This window comes from Callorhinus ursinus, unplaced genomic scaffold, assembly GCF_003265705.2.
Source record: "Callorhinus ursinus isolate GAN/ISIS: 27379988/994484 unplaced genomic scaffold, GSC_fseal_2.0 scaffold43, whole genome shotgun sequence".
Taxonomy (NCBI): domain Eukaryota; kingdom Metazoa; phylum Chordata; class Mammalia; order Carnivora; family Otariidae; genus Callorhinus; species Callorhinus ursinus.
This window is the reverse complement of record NW_027397105.1, coordinates 2,727,497-2,745,028: the sequence shown is the minus strand read 5'-3', so window position 1 is coordinate 2,745,028 and position 17,532 is coordinate 2,727,497. Positions and strand designations below refer to the sequence as shown.

The 17,532-nt window shown below is 48.7% G+C and overlaps 1 protein-coding gene and 1 long non-coding RNA gene across 6 annotated transcripts in view; one reads left to right on the top strand and one right to left on the bottom strand.

Annotated features, from left to right (window-relative positions):
* The window catches only part of LOC141370721 (uncharacterized), a 20,518-nt gene extending 5,006 nt beyond the window's left edge, over positions 1-15,512 (top strand). For 2 of the 4 annotated variants that reach the window (XR_012375014.1, XR_012375012.1), the window contains 2 exons: positions 12,967-13,143; positions 13,247-15,512. This is a non-coding gene — a long non-coding RNA (uncharacterized lncRNA). Of the gene's footprint in view, positions 1-12,833; positions 13,144-13,246 lie in introns of all 4 variants that reach the window. The other 2 variants (XR_012375013.1, XR_012375011.1) reach the window with 1 other exon arrangement.
* CYB5D1 (cytochrome b5 domain containing 1) overlaps positions 1-17,532 on the bottom strand; it is a 20,154-nt gene that overhangs the window by 1,146 nt on the left and 1,476 nt on the right. The window contains exon 4 of one of the 2 annotated variants that reach the window (XM_025864114.2): positions 15,597-17,406. The exons of the other annotated variant lie outside the window; for it this stretch is intronic. Coding sequence (XP_025719899.1) covers positions 17,176-17,406 — 231 coding nt within the window. The 3' untranslated portion in view covers positions 15,597-17,175. Of the gene's footprint in view, positions 1-15,596; positions 17,407-17,532 lie in introns of those variants that run through there. 2 annotated transcript variants of the gene reach the window in all.

Below are 17,532 nucleotides of genomic sequence, written 5' to 3'. Positions count from 1 at the left end.
TTAAAAAAAAAAAAAGGAAAACAGTATACATTTGACCCTTGAACAAGACACCCAGGTTTGAACTGCGCGGGTCCACTCGCATGTGGATTTTTTTCAATAAATATATTGAAAGATATTTTGGAGATGTGTGATAATTTGAAAAAACTTGCAGATACGCTGCATAGCCTAGAAACATCGAAATAAATTAAGAAAAGGTTAGGTATTTCACAAACGCATAAAATACATGCAGATACGATTTTATCATTTGCCCCACCTCAAAATATCACCCAAATCTATTTTGTTTTAATGTTCAAACTTATGCACAAAAACACTTAAGAGACCATGTGCTATCTTTTCATTTTTGATGTCCGGTATCAGTAATGCACGTCCCCCGTGTATAAGGTCTAGGGTGCGTCGCATCCTATCAGACAGCGTACACGGCGGTACTGATAGATGATACATCCCATAAACAGATGACATAAACGTACAGCAGCGATACAGCACTGTAAGCGCGTTTTCCTTACGATTTTCTTACTAATGTATTTTCTCGCAGCTTTATTGTAAGAATACAGTATATGGTACATATAACATGCAAATTATGGGTAACCAACTGTTTCTGGTGTTGGTGGGGCCTCTGGTCAACCGTAGGCTGTCAGTAGTTACGTTTCGGGGAGGTCAAAAGTTTTTCCGCTGCACAAAGGGTCAGCACCTCTAGCCCTCGTGTTGTTCAGGGATCATCTGGTATATGCAAAATACCATGTATGTTTTCACAGTGTTAGGAAGACTGGGAAATCTGTGGACCCCAGGTTAAAACTCTGATCTAGGGACCAGTGACAGCGATCAGTAGGGCACAGATGTGTCCTCATGTCACCAGGCAGGTCAGAGGACTGAAAAATCACTCTGCACTCTGTGATTTTCTACTCAAGGAAATATTAAAGAGGTCCCTAGTTGTCTTTTGAAATAGATAGATGAGTGATAATGAAAGTCATGTGAATACGAGGATATTCTAGACTTAATCACGGAATTTTAGAGAGAAGGGTGTCTAGACCAGTGGTTTCCAAGTGGCTACATAAGCTTGCTACTCGCCTTTCCCTGGGAAGGTCTGTCCTTTGTTTTGAGATTATATATTTCTTCTATAGATTTTTATGTGGTGTAAATATAGAATATACTATATTTATATGTAACGAATATATGTTACATGTATACGTATGCTTATATATTAATAATATATTTGTTAAAAAGGTCCTTTCAAAAAATGAGGTAGATCTGTATGGAAGGCAGTCCATAATAGATTTTGTGAAGGAAGAGAAAGACTTTTTATACTTCTGTACAATGAAAAATTTTCAACATGCACTTCTTTTATAATTATACAACATTTTAAGTCTCTTTTTACTAAATAATGGAGATAGGTATCTAGGTTTGGGTTTTGTTGTTCTTAATGTACTTAAGAAAGTCAGCAACTCCATGTTGACCACTGACTTTTTGTGGTGGTTTTTTTTTTTTTACATTTTGCTGGTTATCAAAATCCAAAAGTCTGGGATCTACAGCTTTCATCTAACCTCTTCTTGATTTCACAAAGAGACTTCAGTTCTTCATATATCACATTCATGATTTGCCATATTTGCATACCACCCTGTAGTCTTGTAAGCCTGCTATTTTTCTTCAAGTCAGTTCACTTTAAGTTCAACAAATGTCCTTCAAATTTTTGTTTTTAAAGTTTATTATTATTTCTTAGTAATCTTTACACTCAACGTGGGGCTAAAACTCACAACCCTGAGGTCAAGAATTGCATGTTCCACCGAGTGAGCCGGCCGGGAGCCCCAGACAAATGTCCTTTAAAAAGTAAATTTCATTTTATTGAGAATATCTATAAGTCCTTGATTTGATGAGGTAATTACTTCCTAATTTATTTTATTTTTAAAATATTTATTTATTTAGAGAGAGTGCAAGCAGGGGGAGGGGCAGAGGCAGAGGGAGAGAGAGAGAGAGAGAGAGAGAGAAGCAGACTCCCTGCTGAGCATGGAGCCCAATATGGGGTTCAATCTCACAACCCTGAGATCATGACCTGAGCCAAAATCAAAGAGTCGGATGCTTAACTGACTGAGCCACCCAGGCGCCCCATTCCTAATTTATTTTAAAATACAAGTAATTATTACAATAAAAATAAAAACATCTTACATGCAAGCAATGGTGTTGAGACCATATTTTAGGAAACCTCATTTCATCTAATTTTGTAGGCACAGAAACTGGGGCCCACAAGTTGAAAGGATTGCCCAAAATCAAGTTGGTTGTTAGGGACAGAACCAGGACTTGAGCCTGTATCTTCCAATCTCTAGTCTGGTGTTCTTTCTACTATATACGAGATGACCTCTAAGTCAATGCGATGTCCTCAGGTTTTAAAGGAACTAATATGTGAAATTGATGGCCACATATATAACTTATTATCTCTAACAGCTATATTGTAGAACTGACAGTAGTCAACTTAATTGTATCTAGTACACTTTTAAACTTTTTTTTTTTTTTTAAGTAACATGCCAGCCCAATGTAGGGCTTGAACTCACCACCCTGACTACCTACTGAGCCAGCCAGGCGCCCCTCTAGTACACCTTTAAACGTACATGTTTTCTTGTTTTTTTAAGATTTTATTTACTTATTAGAGAGCACGAGAGGGGGTAGGGGCAGAGGGAGAAGCAGACTCCCATGCGGGGGATGCAGGGCTCAATCCCAGGACCCTGGGATCATGACCTGAGCTGAAGGCAGATGCTTCACTGACTGAGCCACCCAGGCGCCCCTAAAAATACATATTTTCTGACACAGAATTCCACTCCTTACCATCTACCCTGACGGTCATCACACTTGTGTGTGCAAAAGGTGACGGGTGCAGAGATATTCATTACAGCATTATTTATAATAGCAAAAAAATGGGAACACCCAAATCTCTAACAGTAAGGAATTGCTAAATCAACTACCCAGCAATTAAGAAATGAGTTACGGGGCGCTTAGGTAGCTCAGTCGTTAAGCGTCTGCCTTCGGCTCTGGTCATGATCCCAGGGTCCTGAGATCAAGCCCCACATTGGTCTCCTTGCTCGGCGGGAAGCCTGCTTCTCCCTCTCCCACTCCCCCTGCTTGTGTTCCCTCTCTCGCTGTGTCTTTCTCTGTCAAGTAAATTAAAAAATCTTAAAAAAAAAAAAGAAAAGAAATGAGTTACATCTACGGGGTAAGATTCTTTACTATATTACGGAATGGCAAAAAGCAAGCTGCAAAACAATGTATACATTATAATATCATTTAGTTTATGTTCAAAGAAACTAAAAACAAGGCTGTATGTTTCTACAGATACATACGCACACACATATGTATATATGAATGCCTTTAAAAATTCTGGACATAATACATATCAAATTGGTAACAGTGGTTAACTTTTGGGAAAGAATAGTCGGGGGTATTTAGCTGCTCTATAATTCGGAATTTTTACAATGAGAAAATATTTATTATATGTGTAAACAGGCACCTGGATGGCTCAATTGGTTGAGCAGCTGACTCTTAGTTTCTGCTCAGGTCTTGATCTCAGGGCTGTGAGACTGAGCCCTGTGTCAGGCTCTGCGCTCAGTGAAGAATCTGCTTGTATCTCTCCCGCTGCTCCCCCTCCCTCATAAATAAATTTAAAAATCTTTAAAAAAAAGAGAGATTTAAGTAGCCTCATGATCACATTAGCAAATGAAGCCAAATGGGTCAAAAAGTAATATAATTTCTCTAAAGAAATCATTCTTCACTAATCTCTAAACCTTTGAGGAGAAAAATACATAAGCAAGGTATAATCAGTGGATGTGATGTAAGTGAAACTTTTGAAAACAACAGTGAGGTTCTAGTTTAAAAAAGAATGAAAGTATGACGGGAAGAAGGATGTAGAAGGACACATATAATATGGTACTGTTGATGAGAGAAAAGAATATGTAAATATCCATAAAGTATTTCTAGAAGAATATATGAGAAACCGTAGTAGGTACCACTGGGAGGAAAACATTTCTTCGCTGTGCGTCTTTTAAAGCAGCCTGGGAATGTTTAAGTGACCAAGGGATTAGTTGGGTGGAGGGAGGAGAGCCATTTGAGTTCAGACATAAACACACCAGAACCGTTAACTAACAATATGGGGTAATGATCATTGCTGTGGGCTATAAAATCAGAGAATTTAGAGAAGAGAGACCTTGGTTCTGAGAGGGGGATGGAGAGGGGGATCGTTGAAGACCTTTCATGTGTAGTTGCATCTGAAGTAGGCCCCCAGAGATCACTGAAATTTACAGCAGATGGGAGGAAGAAGGGCAATCTGTGTCGATTAAGAAAGTACTTAGCAATAGTGTGTTGACCCCATCTGGCTAGGGTGGTAAGGTCATGATAGAAAGTTCTAGTAGATGTTGGTAGCTCTTGAAAGGGTGAGAACTGTTAGCTCAAGTGAAGAGTAGAGGCCAGAACCTTGGAGGAACTTTGAAGAATGGGTGGGGGCGAAGAGAAGCCAAAGGGAAAACAAATTGCTAGAGTGATAGGCGCGCCCGATAGTGTTACTGTGGTGGAACGAGGAGACAGCTTCTGGAAGCAAGAAGAGCGCCAACTGACCGCTCCCTGAATCGTGACATACAGAGTTACCATACGACCCAGCGATTTCAGTCTTAGGTATACACCCGGGAGACTTGAAAAGTGCATCCCCACAAAAAAGTGCACGTGAATCTTCACGGAGCATTATTCATGACAACCCCAAAGCAGAACAGCCCGGATGCCCATCAACCGATGAATGGAGAAACAAAATATAGTATATCCACACAGCGGAATGTTATTCAGCCATAAAAGGAAATGAAGTAGCAATAAACACTACAGCAGGGAAGAACCTTGACTACATCACACCAAATGCAAGAAACTAGATACAAAAGGCCACATATCATATTCCACTTCTACAAAATGTCTGGAATAGATTAATTCATAGAGGCAGAAAGCAGAGTAGTGTTTGCCCCAGCTTGAGGGGAGAAGAGCATGGGGAATGACTGCTGATGGGTAGATTATTTTTGCAGTGATGAAAATGCTCTGGAATGAGGTAGTGGGGATGGCTGTACAGTCTTGTAAACTTTATACTAAAAGCTCAAGGGGTGCCTGGGTGGCTCAGTCATTAAGCATCTGCCTTTGGCTCAGGTCATGATCCCAGGGTCCTGGGTTCGAGCCCCACATCAGGCTCCCTGCCCCGCGGGAAGCCTGCTTCTCCCTCTCCCACTCCCCCCTGCTTGTGTTTCTTCTCTCGCTCTCTCTCTGTCAAATGAATAGATAAAATATTTGAAAAATAAAATAAAAGCTCTTGACCCGAACACTTTGAAATCATGAATTTTATGGGATATAAATTATATCCCAACTTTTTAAAAAAAGTGCGAACTGGGAAAAGTATCGTCTTTGGCAGTTGGTCACCTTTTTTTTTAAGATTCTGATTTTTTTTTTAAAGATTTTATTTATTTTTAGAGAGAGCGTGTGCACGTGCGCGTGAGCACTGGGGAGGGGCAGAGGAAGAGGGAGAGAATCTCAAGCAGAGTCCAGTCCCCGCTGAGTGTGGAGCCCCGACACTGGACTCGATTCCACAACCCTGGGATCGTGACCTGTACTGAAACCCAAAGTCAAGACGCTCAGCAGACTGAGCCACCTACATGCCCCAGGCGTTGATTTTTTTTTTAAAGTAATCTCTACACCCAACATGGACTTGAACCCACAACCCCAAAATCAAGAGTCCCATGCTCCACTGAGTGAGCCATCCAGGCGCCCCAGCAGTTGGTCACCCTTGAAGGTAGTTTTGGTGAGAAAGTCAGATAGCAATTAAAGATTATGAGAAACCATTAAAATGGTATTTATGGAAGTTTTTAATTTAAAATTTTTTAGCTATTATTGAGAACTATTCCACAGGCTCACAAGAATAGATGTAACATACATCAGCCACAAAGAATATTACCATGAACATGTGACTCCATCATCTGGTTTAATAAATGTAACAATAGTAGTATTTTTTAAAGCCTTGTCTGATCTTCCTAATTCCACATTCCCCTCCCACCGCTACCCACCCAGTCTCCTGAATTTTGTTATTGTTTCCTTGCTTTTTTTTTTTTTTTTGAGGTTAGGTCCCTTCCCACCTATAACTTCTCAATTTTGAGAAATTTTGAACCTACAGAAAAGTTGAAGGAGCGCTGTGGACACCTGTATACTCTTCTTTTTGTATTTATTTAAATTCCAGTGAAGTTACCATACAGGGTTATATTGGTTTCAGGGGTACAATATGGTGACTCGACCCTTCCATACGGCACCCGGTGCTCATCACAAGTGCCCTCCTGAGTCCCCATCACCGACATCGCCCATCCCCCCCACCTCCCCTCTGCTGACCATCAGTGTGTTCTCTACAGTGAAGAGTCTGTTTCTTGGTTTGCCTCGCTGTCTTTCCCCTTTGCTCATTTGTTCTTCTTTTTACCATTTTTAAAATTTAAATTCAACCAATCAACATATAGTGTATTATTAGTTTCATAGGTAGGTGATTCATCAGTGGCATGTAACACCCAGTGCTCATTCCATCACGTGCCCTCCTTAATGCCCGGCACCCAGTGACCCCCTCCACCCACCCCCTCCCCTCCACCCACCTTCAGCGTGTTTCCCGTGATTAAGAGCCTCTTATGGTTTGTCTCCTCTCTGATTTTGTCCGATTTTGTTTTTTCCTCTCTTCCCCTATGATCCTCCGTTCTGTTTCTTAAATTCCACATATAAGTGAGATCATGAGGAATGTGTCTTTCCCTGATTGACTTATTTCACTTAGCAAAATACCCTCTAGTTCCATCCGTGTCGTTGCCAATGGCAAGATTTCATTTTTTTTATGGCTACGTAATATTCCAGTGTGTGTATACATACATGTCTTCTTTATCTGTTTGTTCATCGGTCAGTGGACACCTGCTGTGCTTCTATAATTTGGCTGTTGTAGAAAATGCTGCTTTAAACATTAGTATGCATGTATCCCTTTGAATTAGTATTTTTGCATCCTTTGGGTAAATACCTAGTAGAGCAATTGCTGGGTCATAAGGTAGCTCTATTTTGAACTTTCTGACGCACCTCCATGCTGTTTTCCAGAGTGTCCGCACCAGCTTGCGTTCCCACCGATAGCGTAGGAGGGCTCCCCTTTCTCCAGACCCTCGCCAACACCTGTCCTTTCCTGACTTGTTGATACCTACACACTCTCCTAGATTCACTGATTGTCGTCCTTTCTCCCCATTGACCAAAGGGCGTGAGCAAATGCTCATGATCTGATTTCGTTTTGTTTTTTGTTCGCTTGGTTGGGGTTTTTTCAGGTGTACATTTTGAGTTTGTGCAAATGTATATTCCTGTGTGAACACCATTCAGGTAAAGATCTAAAGTATTTCCAGCACCCCAGAACTTTCCAGTTCCTCTCCTAGAGACAACCACCGTTCTTGGTTCTCTCATGGCTTCCCTTTAACAACTTGCGATCTACTGTGAATTTCATAAAACAATATAAAATCATATATGTAGTATAATCGCAACCATGTGGGAAAATACTAGGAGGAAGTGGTTAAGATGTTAATACTGGTTTCTGCTGAGTGATAGGAATAAGAGTGATTTTGTTTTGCACCTTTATGCTTGCCTACCTGGAATTTTCTGTGAAGAGCCCTGTTCTACAATGAAAAATAAAACTAAGCTCAAAAAAATTTTAACTTAAAAGACATACGGGAAGAAAGAATAGGAGGTGCCATCAAGTATTTGGTCACAAAGTTTGATTGTCTTCAAAAAATAGTTTACAGTAATGTGGCAAACAAGTCTGGAGACCACATACGTAAAGGAATCTATTTCTTTTTTTTTTAAGATTTTATTTATTTATTAGAGAGAGAGAGCATGAGCAGGGGGAGGGGCAGAGGGAGAGGGAGAAGCAGGCTCCCCGCTGAGCAGGGAGCCCGATGCGGGGCTCCATCCCAGGACCCTGAGATCCTGACCTGAGCCAAAGGCAGACGCTTCACTGACTGGGCCACCCAGGCGCCCCAAAGGAATCTATTTCCTCATCTCCAGGGTTGACTCCAGGTCCCCCATCCCAGGTGACAAACCCCGCTCTAAGCTTCTGCAGCCTGGCTGGGCCCCCAGCACCTTTCTTCCTGGCCATGTGTGCTCGCCCTGGTCCTGCCCCCTCATTCACTGAAGATGGGCACCTGACTCAGTCCTGCCCTCGACTGCCTAGCCAAAGACCTTTCTCTCCATTCCACACCTGTCCCACCTCTGCACTTACCTCTTCTGAAATTCTAGATTCAATTTCCCTGCTTTGCCTACAACTTTCTGGCCCTCCAGCTCTCTCTCTCTGCTTTTCTTGGACCCGTAAGACACTCTAGAGCCTTCCCCATCCATTATCCCTGGCCAGCTTAGAGCCCAATGCCCTATCATTTCAGCCACTGTCTTGCCAGGTGTCTTGGTGTCCTGAACTTGACTTCCTCCCACACACCTCAAACCGTGGCCGCTTCTGCTGCCCAAGGACCCCCCCCCATGCCCCTGCCGACCGGCATCCCTGCTCAGAAATCCTTTTCCCTAGCCCGCCACCGCCTTTCAGTTCCCCATGGTGACTTTTCCAAACCTTCCTCGCATTCCTCAGACCTCTACCTTCCTACTCCAGGAGGAAACCCTATCCTCCCCTTCCAGGAGCCAGATCATCAGATGAGAGCTCCCTGGAAGCCGTAGCACTGAGACGCTGAGACCCTGGGCTTGTGGATTTCCCTCCTCCCTCGTCTTGGTCCCGTCTGAAGCTGGTCCCTGCGGGCCCCAGGCTCTGCCTCCCACCCCTGCTGCCTCCTCGGGGACTAACAGTTCCCGGAGACCCCGCAGCGCTCCCTTACCTCCCCTTCCACTTGCTCCTTCTCAACCACATCTCCTTGTCTTTAAAAGGAGTCCTCTGGAGCCCCGCCGTACCCCCAGCTGCCACCCTACCTCCCTGTGCCCACCCACAGCCGCGCCTCCTGGAAGAACGACCTGCAGGCAGCCGACAGCCCCCGGGCTGCCGATACAGAGGCTATTTCTGAGTTCTTCACTTGCCATCCCCTTCTTGAAATAGTCCTTGCTCGGCTTCTGTGATCTCACATCTACTTACACCTCTATTGCTGGCTTTTAGCGAAATCCGTTCCCTTGCTCTTCGTGGAGGAGGAAGCTCTAAACCCCAAATCAGTGGTCTTTCTCTTCATTGTTCCTTTTAGACCCGCACCAATTGACCATGGTCATGGAAACTGCAGGGTCCTGTACGAAATGGCCAAAAGCAACCCTTTCCTCCCTTTTGACATTGCCTTTTAACAATGTCTTACTCCTTCTCCATTGGCTGGCTAGCTAGAAATGCCCTCTAATGTCAAGCCCAGTTGTCGGAGCAGAATTGCCCTGACACCTTTCCTGGCTGATTACCTGTCTTTCGGATCACAGCTTTGTCGTGGTCAGTGCCAACCCCAAGCTGGCTCCCTCCTGCCCATTGGCCTGCTCTTGGGCCTTTTCTCCATCTAGCTCTCTGGACAACGAGAGTCATTTTTTTTTTAAAGATTTCATTTATTTGTTCATGAGAGACAGAGAGAGGCAGAGGGAGGAACAGGCTCCCAAGGAGCAGGGAGCCCGATGCGGGACTCGATCCCAGGACCCCGGGATCATGACCTGAGCCGAAGGCAGACGCTTAACCATCTGAGCCACCCAGGCGCATTTTGTTTTTATTTATTTATTTTTTTAAGATTTATGTATTTATTTAGAGAGAGCGTGTGCGCACGTGCGTGAGCAGGGAGAGGGGCAGGAGGAGACAGAGGGAGAACCCTCAAGCCGACTGACTCCCTGAAGAGCATGGAACCCGACACAGGGCTGGAACCCGACGCAGGGCTCAATCCCACGACCCATGAGATCATGACCTGAGCTGAAATCAAGAGTCAGACGCTCAACCCTCTGAGCCATCCAGGCACTCCAAAAGTCACTCTAATTTTAGACTAAATTCGTTACGATTAGTAAACTAAAATCAACTTTTTCCCCCCAAAAGATTCTATATTCCAAACTGCGTAGCTCCTAATATGCGGTCGAGAGCCAAGTAATGAAGTCACCCACTCCCTCCGTTAGAGTTTGAGCTTGGGGGTCGGGTAGCACCTGTAAGCCCTTCCACTTACAGAGTGACCTTGGGCGAGTGACTTCTCCCTCAGGCCCAGCCCCCCGTGTGTGACACAGGGATGTCAGGGCCTCCCTCACAGGGCCGTCGGGGGCATCAGGAGAGCTAACTTGCAGAGAGCGCGGGCTGTAAGATGCCAGACAGTTGGTAGCTCTTACCCTAAACAATCCCAGATACTCTGGGCTGTTTCTCACCTAGAGAGATTCACTTAGCGCAGCTGAAGGTGAAAGGATTTGCGGCCTGAGGTACGAACAGCACTTGCCCTGAAGGAGCTAAGGGCTGCCTGTAGCTTCTGCTCCCAACAGTTGGCCGCATTTCCAGGCTCTCTCCTGCCTCCTATACACAAGCCCAACCCGAGAATATAGGAAACGAGCCGGGTTCTGTTGGGCCCAGTTCTCCCAGTGGAGGCACAAACACTTTTGTTGGGCTGGAAACCAAATGTTCGTCCCAGATACGGTCCACCAGGTCTCTAACCGTGACAGATGTTACCTGGGTGCTGAGTAACGCCAAATCTCAGGAAAGCCCACCAGAAGCATGCGTGACGAAATTGTGGCTGGCACAAGGAAAGGAGAAGAAAACGAAAATTTGGGGGTGCCTGTTCAAAAGGCCTCGGGCGCTGCTGGGCGCTCTCCCATACTCTAGCTCATTCGGTCTTCCCAACAACACTGGAAGGGAGCTTCCGTGTAGAGTGACCGTGTCCTGGTTTATGCACGTTGTCCTTTGGGAACCCTTTTGTCACTCATAGCTGACAGCTAAAGAAACGGGGTCTGAAGAAAGGAAAGTATTCTGCGCGTGGTCCCAAAGCCTTCTGCGGTTGGATTTCTTCTGTGACCATCCGGTCGTGCCTCCTCCAACGACAGCCCGCCTTCTCTGACGTACGACCATTTCGCTGTTGGCTCCGTCCGGGGACAGCTGAGTCCTGGTCCTGACCTCGATGGCCTGCCTCACAGCGTTTACCACCCCCTCCCCTCTGATACTCTCTCTGGCTTCCACCACTGGCTTCGGTCACTCTGCGCTCTGGCTCCTCTCCATCCTCGAGCAGGGGCTCGTCCCCGCAGACGGCAATCCTCACACCTCACACGCCGGCCCCGAGCGCTCTTCCAGGACCCCGTGCCGCGGAGCCAGGAAGATCGGACCGCCTGTGATTTGTGTGCCCCAAAGTGACTTCCCGGCCACCTCACAACACATCACCTTCTTCCCCCATCAGAGTCCCCTTCTCCGCCAGACAATGGAGTATCATCCCGGTCTCCTCCCTCTGCCCCAGACCTGCCTCCAGGAAATTAGGGAGCCAGGCGATTCTGCCTTCACTTCCGTCCATCTACTCTGACCTCCGCGGCCCCGAACTTAGTCCCCGCCGCCCGCACCCCTCTCCTGGACCCATCCCTGCTTTTGTCCCCTCCAGCCCGTTCTCTTGACATTATAGGCAGGTCACCTCTTTACAGTGCAAATCTGATTGCGCCGTTCTCCCTAGAAAACCCTTAACCCTGAACTGTACACTTTGAGAGGGTGACTTTTATGGTGTGTGAGTTATATCTCAACAAATGAACAAACAAAAGCCAGGTTTACAAAGCCTCAGTTGACCTGGTCTGGCCTCCACACCCTTCGCCGCCCACCCTCCCCAGCCTCTGTCTCAGCTTTGCCCTCTGCTCCCCAGCTCGCCACTCATACCCCTAAACTGTGTGCTGTTTATTCTTTGCAGGAAGCCTTCTGTCCTCTCCTGCTCATCTGTCGACTCCCTGGTCCCTTCGGGCCTCAGCTGGAGGTGATGCCTCTCCCAAAAGCCTTCACTGATCTCCCCAGGCTGGGGTTGGATGTTCCTGAGGCACCTCGTACTTAGCTTTTTGTAGCATTTATCACCTCTGTTCCTTTTATGAATCTTGAGTGACTGCTCTGGGCTGAGCACCGAGAGAGGGAGGTGCTGGGTACTTGGTGGCAAATACGGGCCAGCTGTCTGCCCTCCTAGAGCTTCGAGTCTAAGAAGGGAGGAAGGTGGACATTAAACTGAATTACACTAAATACTTGCATTGCACTGAGAGGGAGGGAAGGAATGTTTGACACAGTTGGAGGGGTCAGGGAAGACTCCCCCAAGGAGGTGACACTAAGCAGAGCCTCTAAGGGGAAGGAGCTGACCAAGCCAGGAGTGAGGGGTGGGGCGTTCGGCGCAGGGGACAGCATGGGACAAGGCCCTGCCAGAAGGGAGCCTGGGGGATTTCAGAAGTAAGATCTCCCGTGTAGCCTGCATTTACTACAATGTAACCTTGGCCCCTTCCCTCTGAGCAGGAGGCCTCGCTCCCTCCCCCTGGATTGGAGGCCGGCTTCCTTCTGCTTGTCTGGAGCTACCTGCTCTCAGTATCCCGCTGCCACGGTGTTGGCGGGGGGGGGGGGGGGGGGGAGGCCACGCTGCCCCATGTGGGGGCCACACGAGGGGTGCCCACGGCCAACAGCACCTCCCGGCCGTGCCACTGAGCCACTTGCAAGTGGATCCTGCAGCTTGGGTTAGTCCACCGGGCTGGTTGCCCACGGAACCCTGCCCACATCCCAGGTCCATTAGCAAAATAAAGATCAGGGGCTGTGTGAAGGCTGCTGAGTCTTGGGCTGGCTTTGATGTGCAGCGACAGGCAGGTCCCACAGACAGCTGGACCTGTGTCCTGTGTGTGTGTCCTGTGTCCCACAGTGGGTGGCGCAGCTCGGCGGTGAAGTGGGCGGCCCAAGCCCGGTTCGGAGCCCGGCGCGGCTACTCCCTGCATAGTTGTGTGACCTTTGGCAAGTTCGTTCATCTCTCTGCCTCCGTGTCCTTCGTTTTGCAGTGTCCGTAAAAACAGCACTTCGGTTTGTTGTGACGGCGGGTGAATGAGTAAGTGATGAATGCAGGTGCACGCAGATCTCCAGGCAATACAGGCCGGCCCGTGGCAGCATCCACGCGAGCCTCGGAGCGTCCGGCCGTCACTCTCTCGAGTGGTTGTGTTTCTGTGTTTTTATAGCAGGTGCGCACGTGCATCCACAGCATACAGCTTGCAGTCCCATCTGCAGCGACCCTGTCTCTGCGGGTCGGGTCCCAGTGCCTGACTCTCACTTCTGTATCCCCAGGACCCGGAACAGGTCCGTGCACGAAGCGCCTGATAACTTTGTGCGGTTAACGAATGGACGCGCAGCCCTTGCGCGTGACTCGTGGAAGACCTCGCAGGTCCCGACCGGGTGTCCGTACGGTCCCTCCGCAGCAGCGGCCCCTGCTCTTGTTGTGGGCATCAATAGAAAGTACACTGCCCCACATCCCTCGCAGCCAAGGGTCCTGTGCCACCCACGTCCCATCCGTGAGATGTGCTCGGAGGTCTTCGAAGACCGCTAGGAAAAAGCGTGCTTGGATCTAGGCCCTGCCCTTCCCGCCTCCCCCCTTCCCCCCTTCCTGCCCGCGGTGCGGGCCAGAAGTAGAGAAGCGAGACCAGCGACAAAAGTGAGGCCGAGAGCTGCCCCGTGGAATGACAGCACCACAGACTCTTATTTGAGAAAAATGAACTCTTGGTAGTTAGGTCTCAGCACTGAGGCTTCTGTTCTTTGCACGGGATCCGTTCTCAGTGACCCGCTGGGGTGGAGGAAGGTCTGCCCGGAGGGGCTGTCCGCTAAGGGCAGGGGGACATTTCGTCTTCCTCACTGCTCCAGAGGAGGGGCAGCAGGACTCACCAGCACAGATGTGACCCTCCACCTCTCTGTAGCTCTCTTCAAATAGAGGGGGCAAGCGGCAAGGCCCTCACGTGTTCTGCGTCTGTGTGGCCCGAGTTCCAGCATTTCAAAGAGCAGGGCTTACGTGGACCCTTCATTCCTGGATGATGAATACAGGTGTGTCTTTATTGCCACTCGATGCCGGCCATTTGGGGGCTGTTGCAGATGCAGAGATGACTGAGTCAGATGGCAGAGGCCGTCCCAATAGCAACAATATCCGTGGGGGGGGGGGGGTTTACCCAAACTGGGCTGTGCAGGGCTGGGCCCGTCAGCCGTATCCTGCCGCCAGTGTCTGGGCGTTGGGGTCAAGACTAAATGAGAGATCCCTTCCCTCTGCTCCAGCGTGCATCCAGATCGGAATCGGGGGCAGTACTAAAAGGTTTCAGACTAGTCATAAACTTCACCCCCAGGGTTACGGCTTTAGGAATTGCTGCCATGGGAACACAGGTGTAACAGTCGAGGTAGAGCATTGAAACAGGTGCTGAGAGTCCCGGGACTACATTACATCATCACCTTTGATACGTTACTTTAAATGACCTGTGTGTGTGTGTGTACTGTGTCAGGGGCAGAGGATTGGGCCATTTCGAGACTGATGTTTGAAATGATAGCGCCTTTCCCCCAAATGATACACGTCTGAGCTTGTGCACACGTGCAAACCACACACACACTATTTAGAGACCACCTCAGCACTTCTAGAGATCCAGGTGAAGAATGCCCTTGCGACTTGCCTGAGGGTGGAAACTTTTTCCAGACCATAATTTGGTCCTTTACCGAATACTGTCTTCATTTACCTTTCCATGTGCGTATGTTGTATCCCATTGAGAAGGCGGCCCCTGCAGGGACATACGGGTCTTTGCTCTCCCCAGTGATCTGTGTTCACAGGGACCGCGGCTCGAGTGAAATCTGCCAGTTGAGTCCTTTCAAGTCGCTATGGTTTCCTGAGGATGGGCAGCGTTCAATTTCCAACTGTCACCCCACCCCGCTCCAAAACGGAAGAGGTCACCACAGGAGGACTTGGACCCCACGCTCATGTGCTATTTACTTTCTAGATTTTTGGCCGAGGCATTATTTACATACTCCTCATGCAAATAGCCAGTCTTGGAAGAGCTTTACACACACACACACACACACACACACAAAGTCGGTAAGTGTTACTAAAGGAATGTACTGTATTCTCTTTGAAACGCGTGCTCTTTATTCTGTCCGCAGCTCTGCACTTGGCCCTGAACACACCCACACCTGTAATCAGAGCCCCTGCCTGTGCCATCCCATGGGTTTTATTCCTCAAACTTTACTCCTTGTGGACAAAACATAGACCAGAAGGTAGCCAAATGCTAATAAAACAGTAGCCATGTGGTATTTCCTTTTTTTCAGATCCTTCCTCCCACCTATACATTCCAGGGAGCCCCCTCTGATTGTAAACCTCTTTAGAACTTGGGCGGGTTTTCCCTCCCTTGTCCCCCCCCTCCCCCCGCCACCGACTCTGTGGGCAGTGACCGCCACCTGATGGCCATATGGGGGAATGGCAGGTGGATTTCCCCCCAAATCTGGGCAGAGGGAGGCCTCCCTGGGGTTTGGTCTTGTTCTGAGGGGAACCAGGCCAGAGAAGTTGCCACAGCCAATGGACGTCCTCCTTCTTGGTCTTGGCCTTGCCTCCCAGGTCACAGCGTCCCATCCACACTAGTTACTATGGACAGATGAATTCACTCAACACTGGAGGTCAGCCCATCAAAATTTATTGAGCAGCAACTGTGCGCCCAACGCTGGGAATCCGGCGGTGACCCAGATGGCTGTCTCACATCCGTAACCTTAAAACCAACACTGGAATAAGTACTCTCGAATAAGTGTGACGCTAAGAGACGATCCAATGGAAAATCTTGCTTTCTACACCAAGAAATTAGAAGAGCTCCCGAGAAAGAAGCATTTAGGGTCAGCTAAGTGGGGGATGGGAGGAAGAGCGTGGAGGCAGAGGGAACGGTGTGTGTGAGGGCTCTGCGTCACGGACGCAGCCCCAGCAGCTGCGACCCAGGGAACACAGGCGAGGCACGCTAGGGGGGCGCCGGCCGGTTCGTGCAGCGTCTTCGGATGGACAGGACTTTATTCCCAAAGCACCCGGAAGCCACTGAAGACTCTGAAGGAAGGAAAGTCAGATGCCTGGGTTTGGTTCTCAGCGCTCACTCGGACGGCTGCGTGGGGGGGTGGGGGGCAGACGCGGAAGTGGGGGGCTGGTGACGACGTCTGCACAGCGGTCTGGACAAGCAGTGAGGAAGAGGGTGCATCCCAGAGGCATTTAGGAGCTAGGATCTCCTTGGAGAGTGACCGGGGTGCTAGGAGAGGGGGGCGTTTCTGGCAGGAGGCACTGCGGGTAGGGGACTCCGCGGGTGGGGGGGCTGCCTGTCATCCTCATTCCCCTCCCCTGCTGGGGTTAAAGGAGACAAATCTGGCCACTGCCCCCCATGGTGGCTGTCTTTTGGGACGAGCCTAGGACAGTGAGATCCTCTCTCTACCGTGAAAGAACACGAACTTCGGATTTAGACTTGAGTTTGCCTTCTGGCCACAAATACGTGTGCCTTCCTGCTACTAAATCTTGCCGAGCTTCGGGAGCTCCCCTCTACTTGCTGGATGGGATGCTGCCCGGGGTCATCAATCGCTTACGAAAGCCAAATAGGGAAAAAAATCTTTCTTAGCTTCAAAAAGACTTCTTCTGTGTAAAATCGTGGTGACGGCACCCAACTTACAGAGTAGCTGTATTAAAAAGGGCGTACGAAGCACGCAGCATAAGGTCTAGCCTGAACTACCGCCTAACCCTTCGCTTCCTTTCTTCCCTTTGGGGTTCCAACTACCAAGGACTCTTCAGAAGGCAGATCAGCCGGTTTTGTGTGGCCAGCAATAGACACTTCCTGTTCCTGTCTGTGGAAATCCCTGCAGCCGTCCCCGTTCCCATCACTGCCATAAAAGTTCTCCCATCCCGCATCCCTGTGTAGGGCTTCTCCTTCTCGGACTGTCAAAAAGTTCTGCCTGAGCTCCGGCTCTCTCCCCAATCCAAGATACTTCCATCTTCTCGTGTCACTCCTGAGAATTAATGAATGTGCTTCTAGCATTCTCCCTCACGTCGAGCAGATCACAGTGGGACTGGGAAATAGGACCTGTACACTTGAGAAGGACGCGGGAACCACAGGCCAGTTCCCAGAATGGAATGGAGGTCTTTATCCAGCACTCCGCCCTCTCCCCCACCTACAGGGCACAGATGCAGCCAAACTCAGAACTCAGCTGCGTCTACACAAGCACTGGTCCCCACCCTACAGCTCTGTGAGGTCGTCGTTGAAGTAGAGCAGTATTGCAGGTGTGTAGACTGTACTGTCCATGTTGAGATAGTCAAATTCTTCTTCCTCGTCCCGGATCCCATTCTCTTCCAGGGTATAATCCATGTTCAGTTTCTTCCCCTCGTATTTCCACGTATAGCTGGCAGCATGTGCATTAAAGGGGAGACAGCGGTGCAGGATTTCCCACATTGATTCCTGGGCCCCCACCTGCAGAACATGAAAGCGCCCCACCCCCCAGGATTCTGGATGGGACACACGCGCGCGCATGCGCGCGCGCGCGCGCGCGCACACACACACACACACACACACACACACACACACACACACACACAC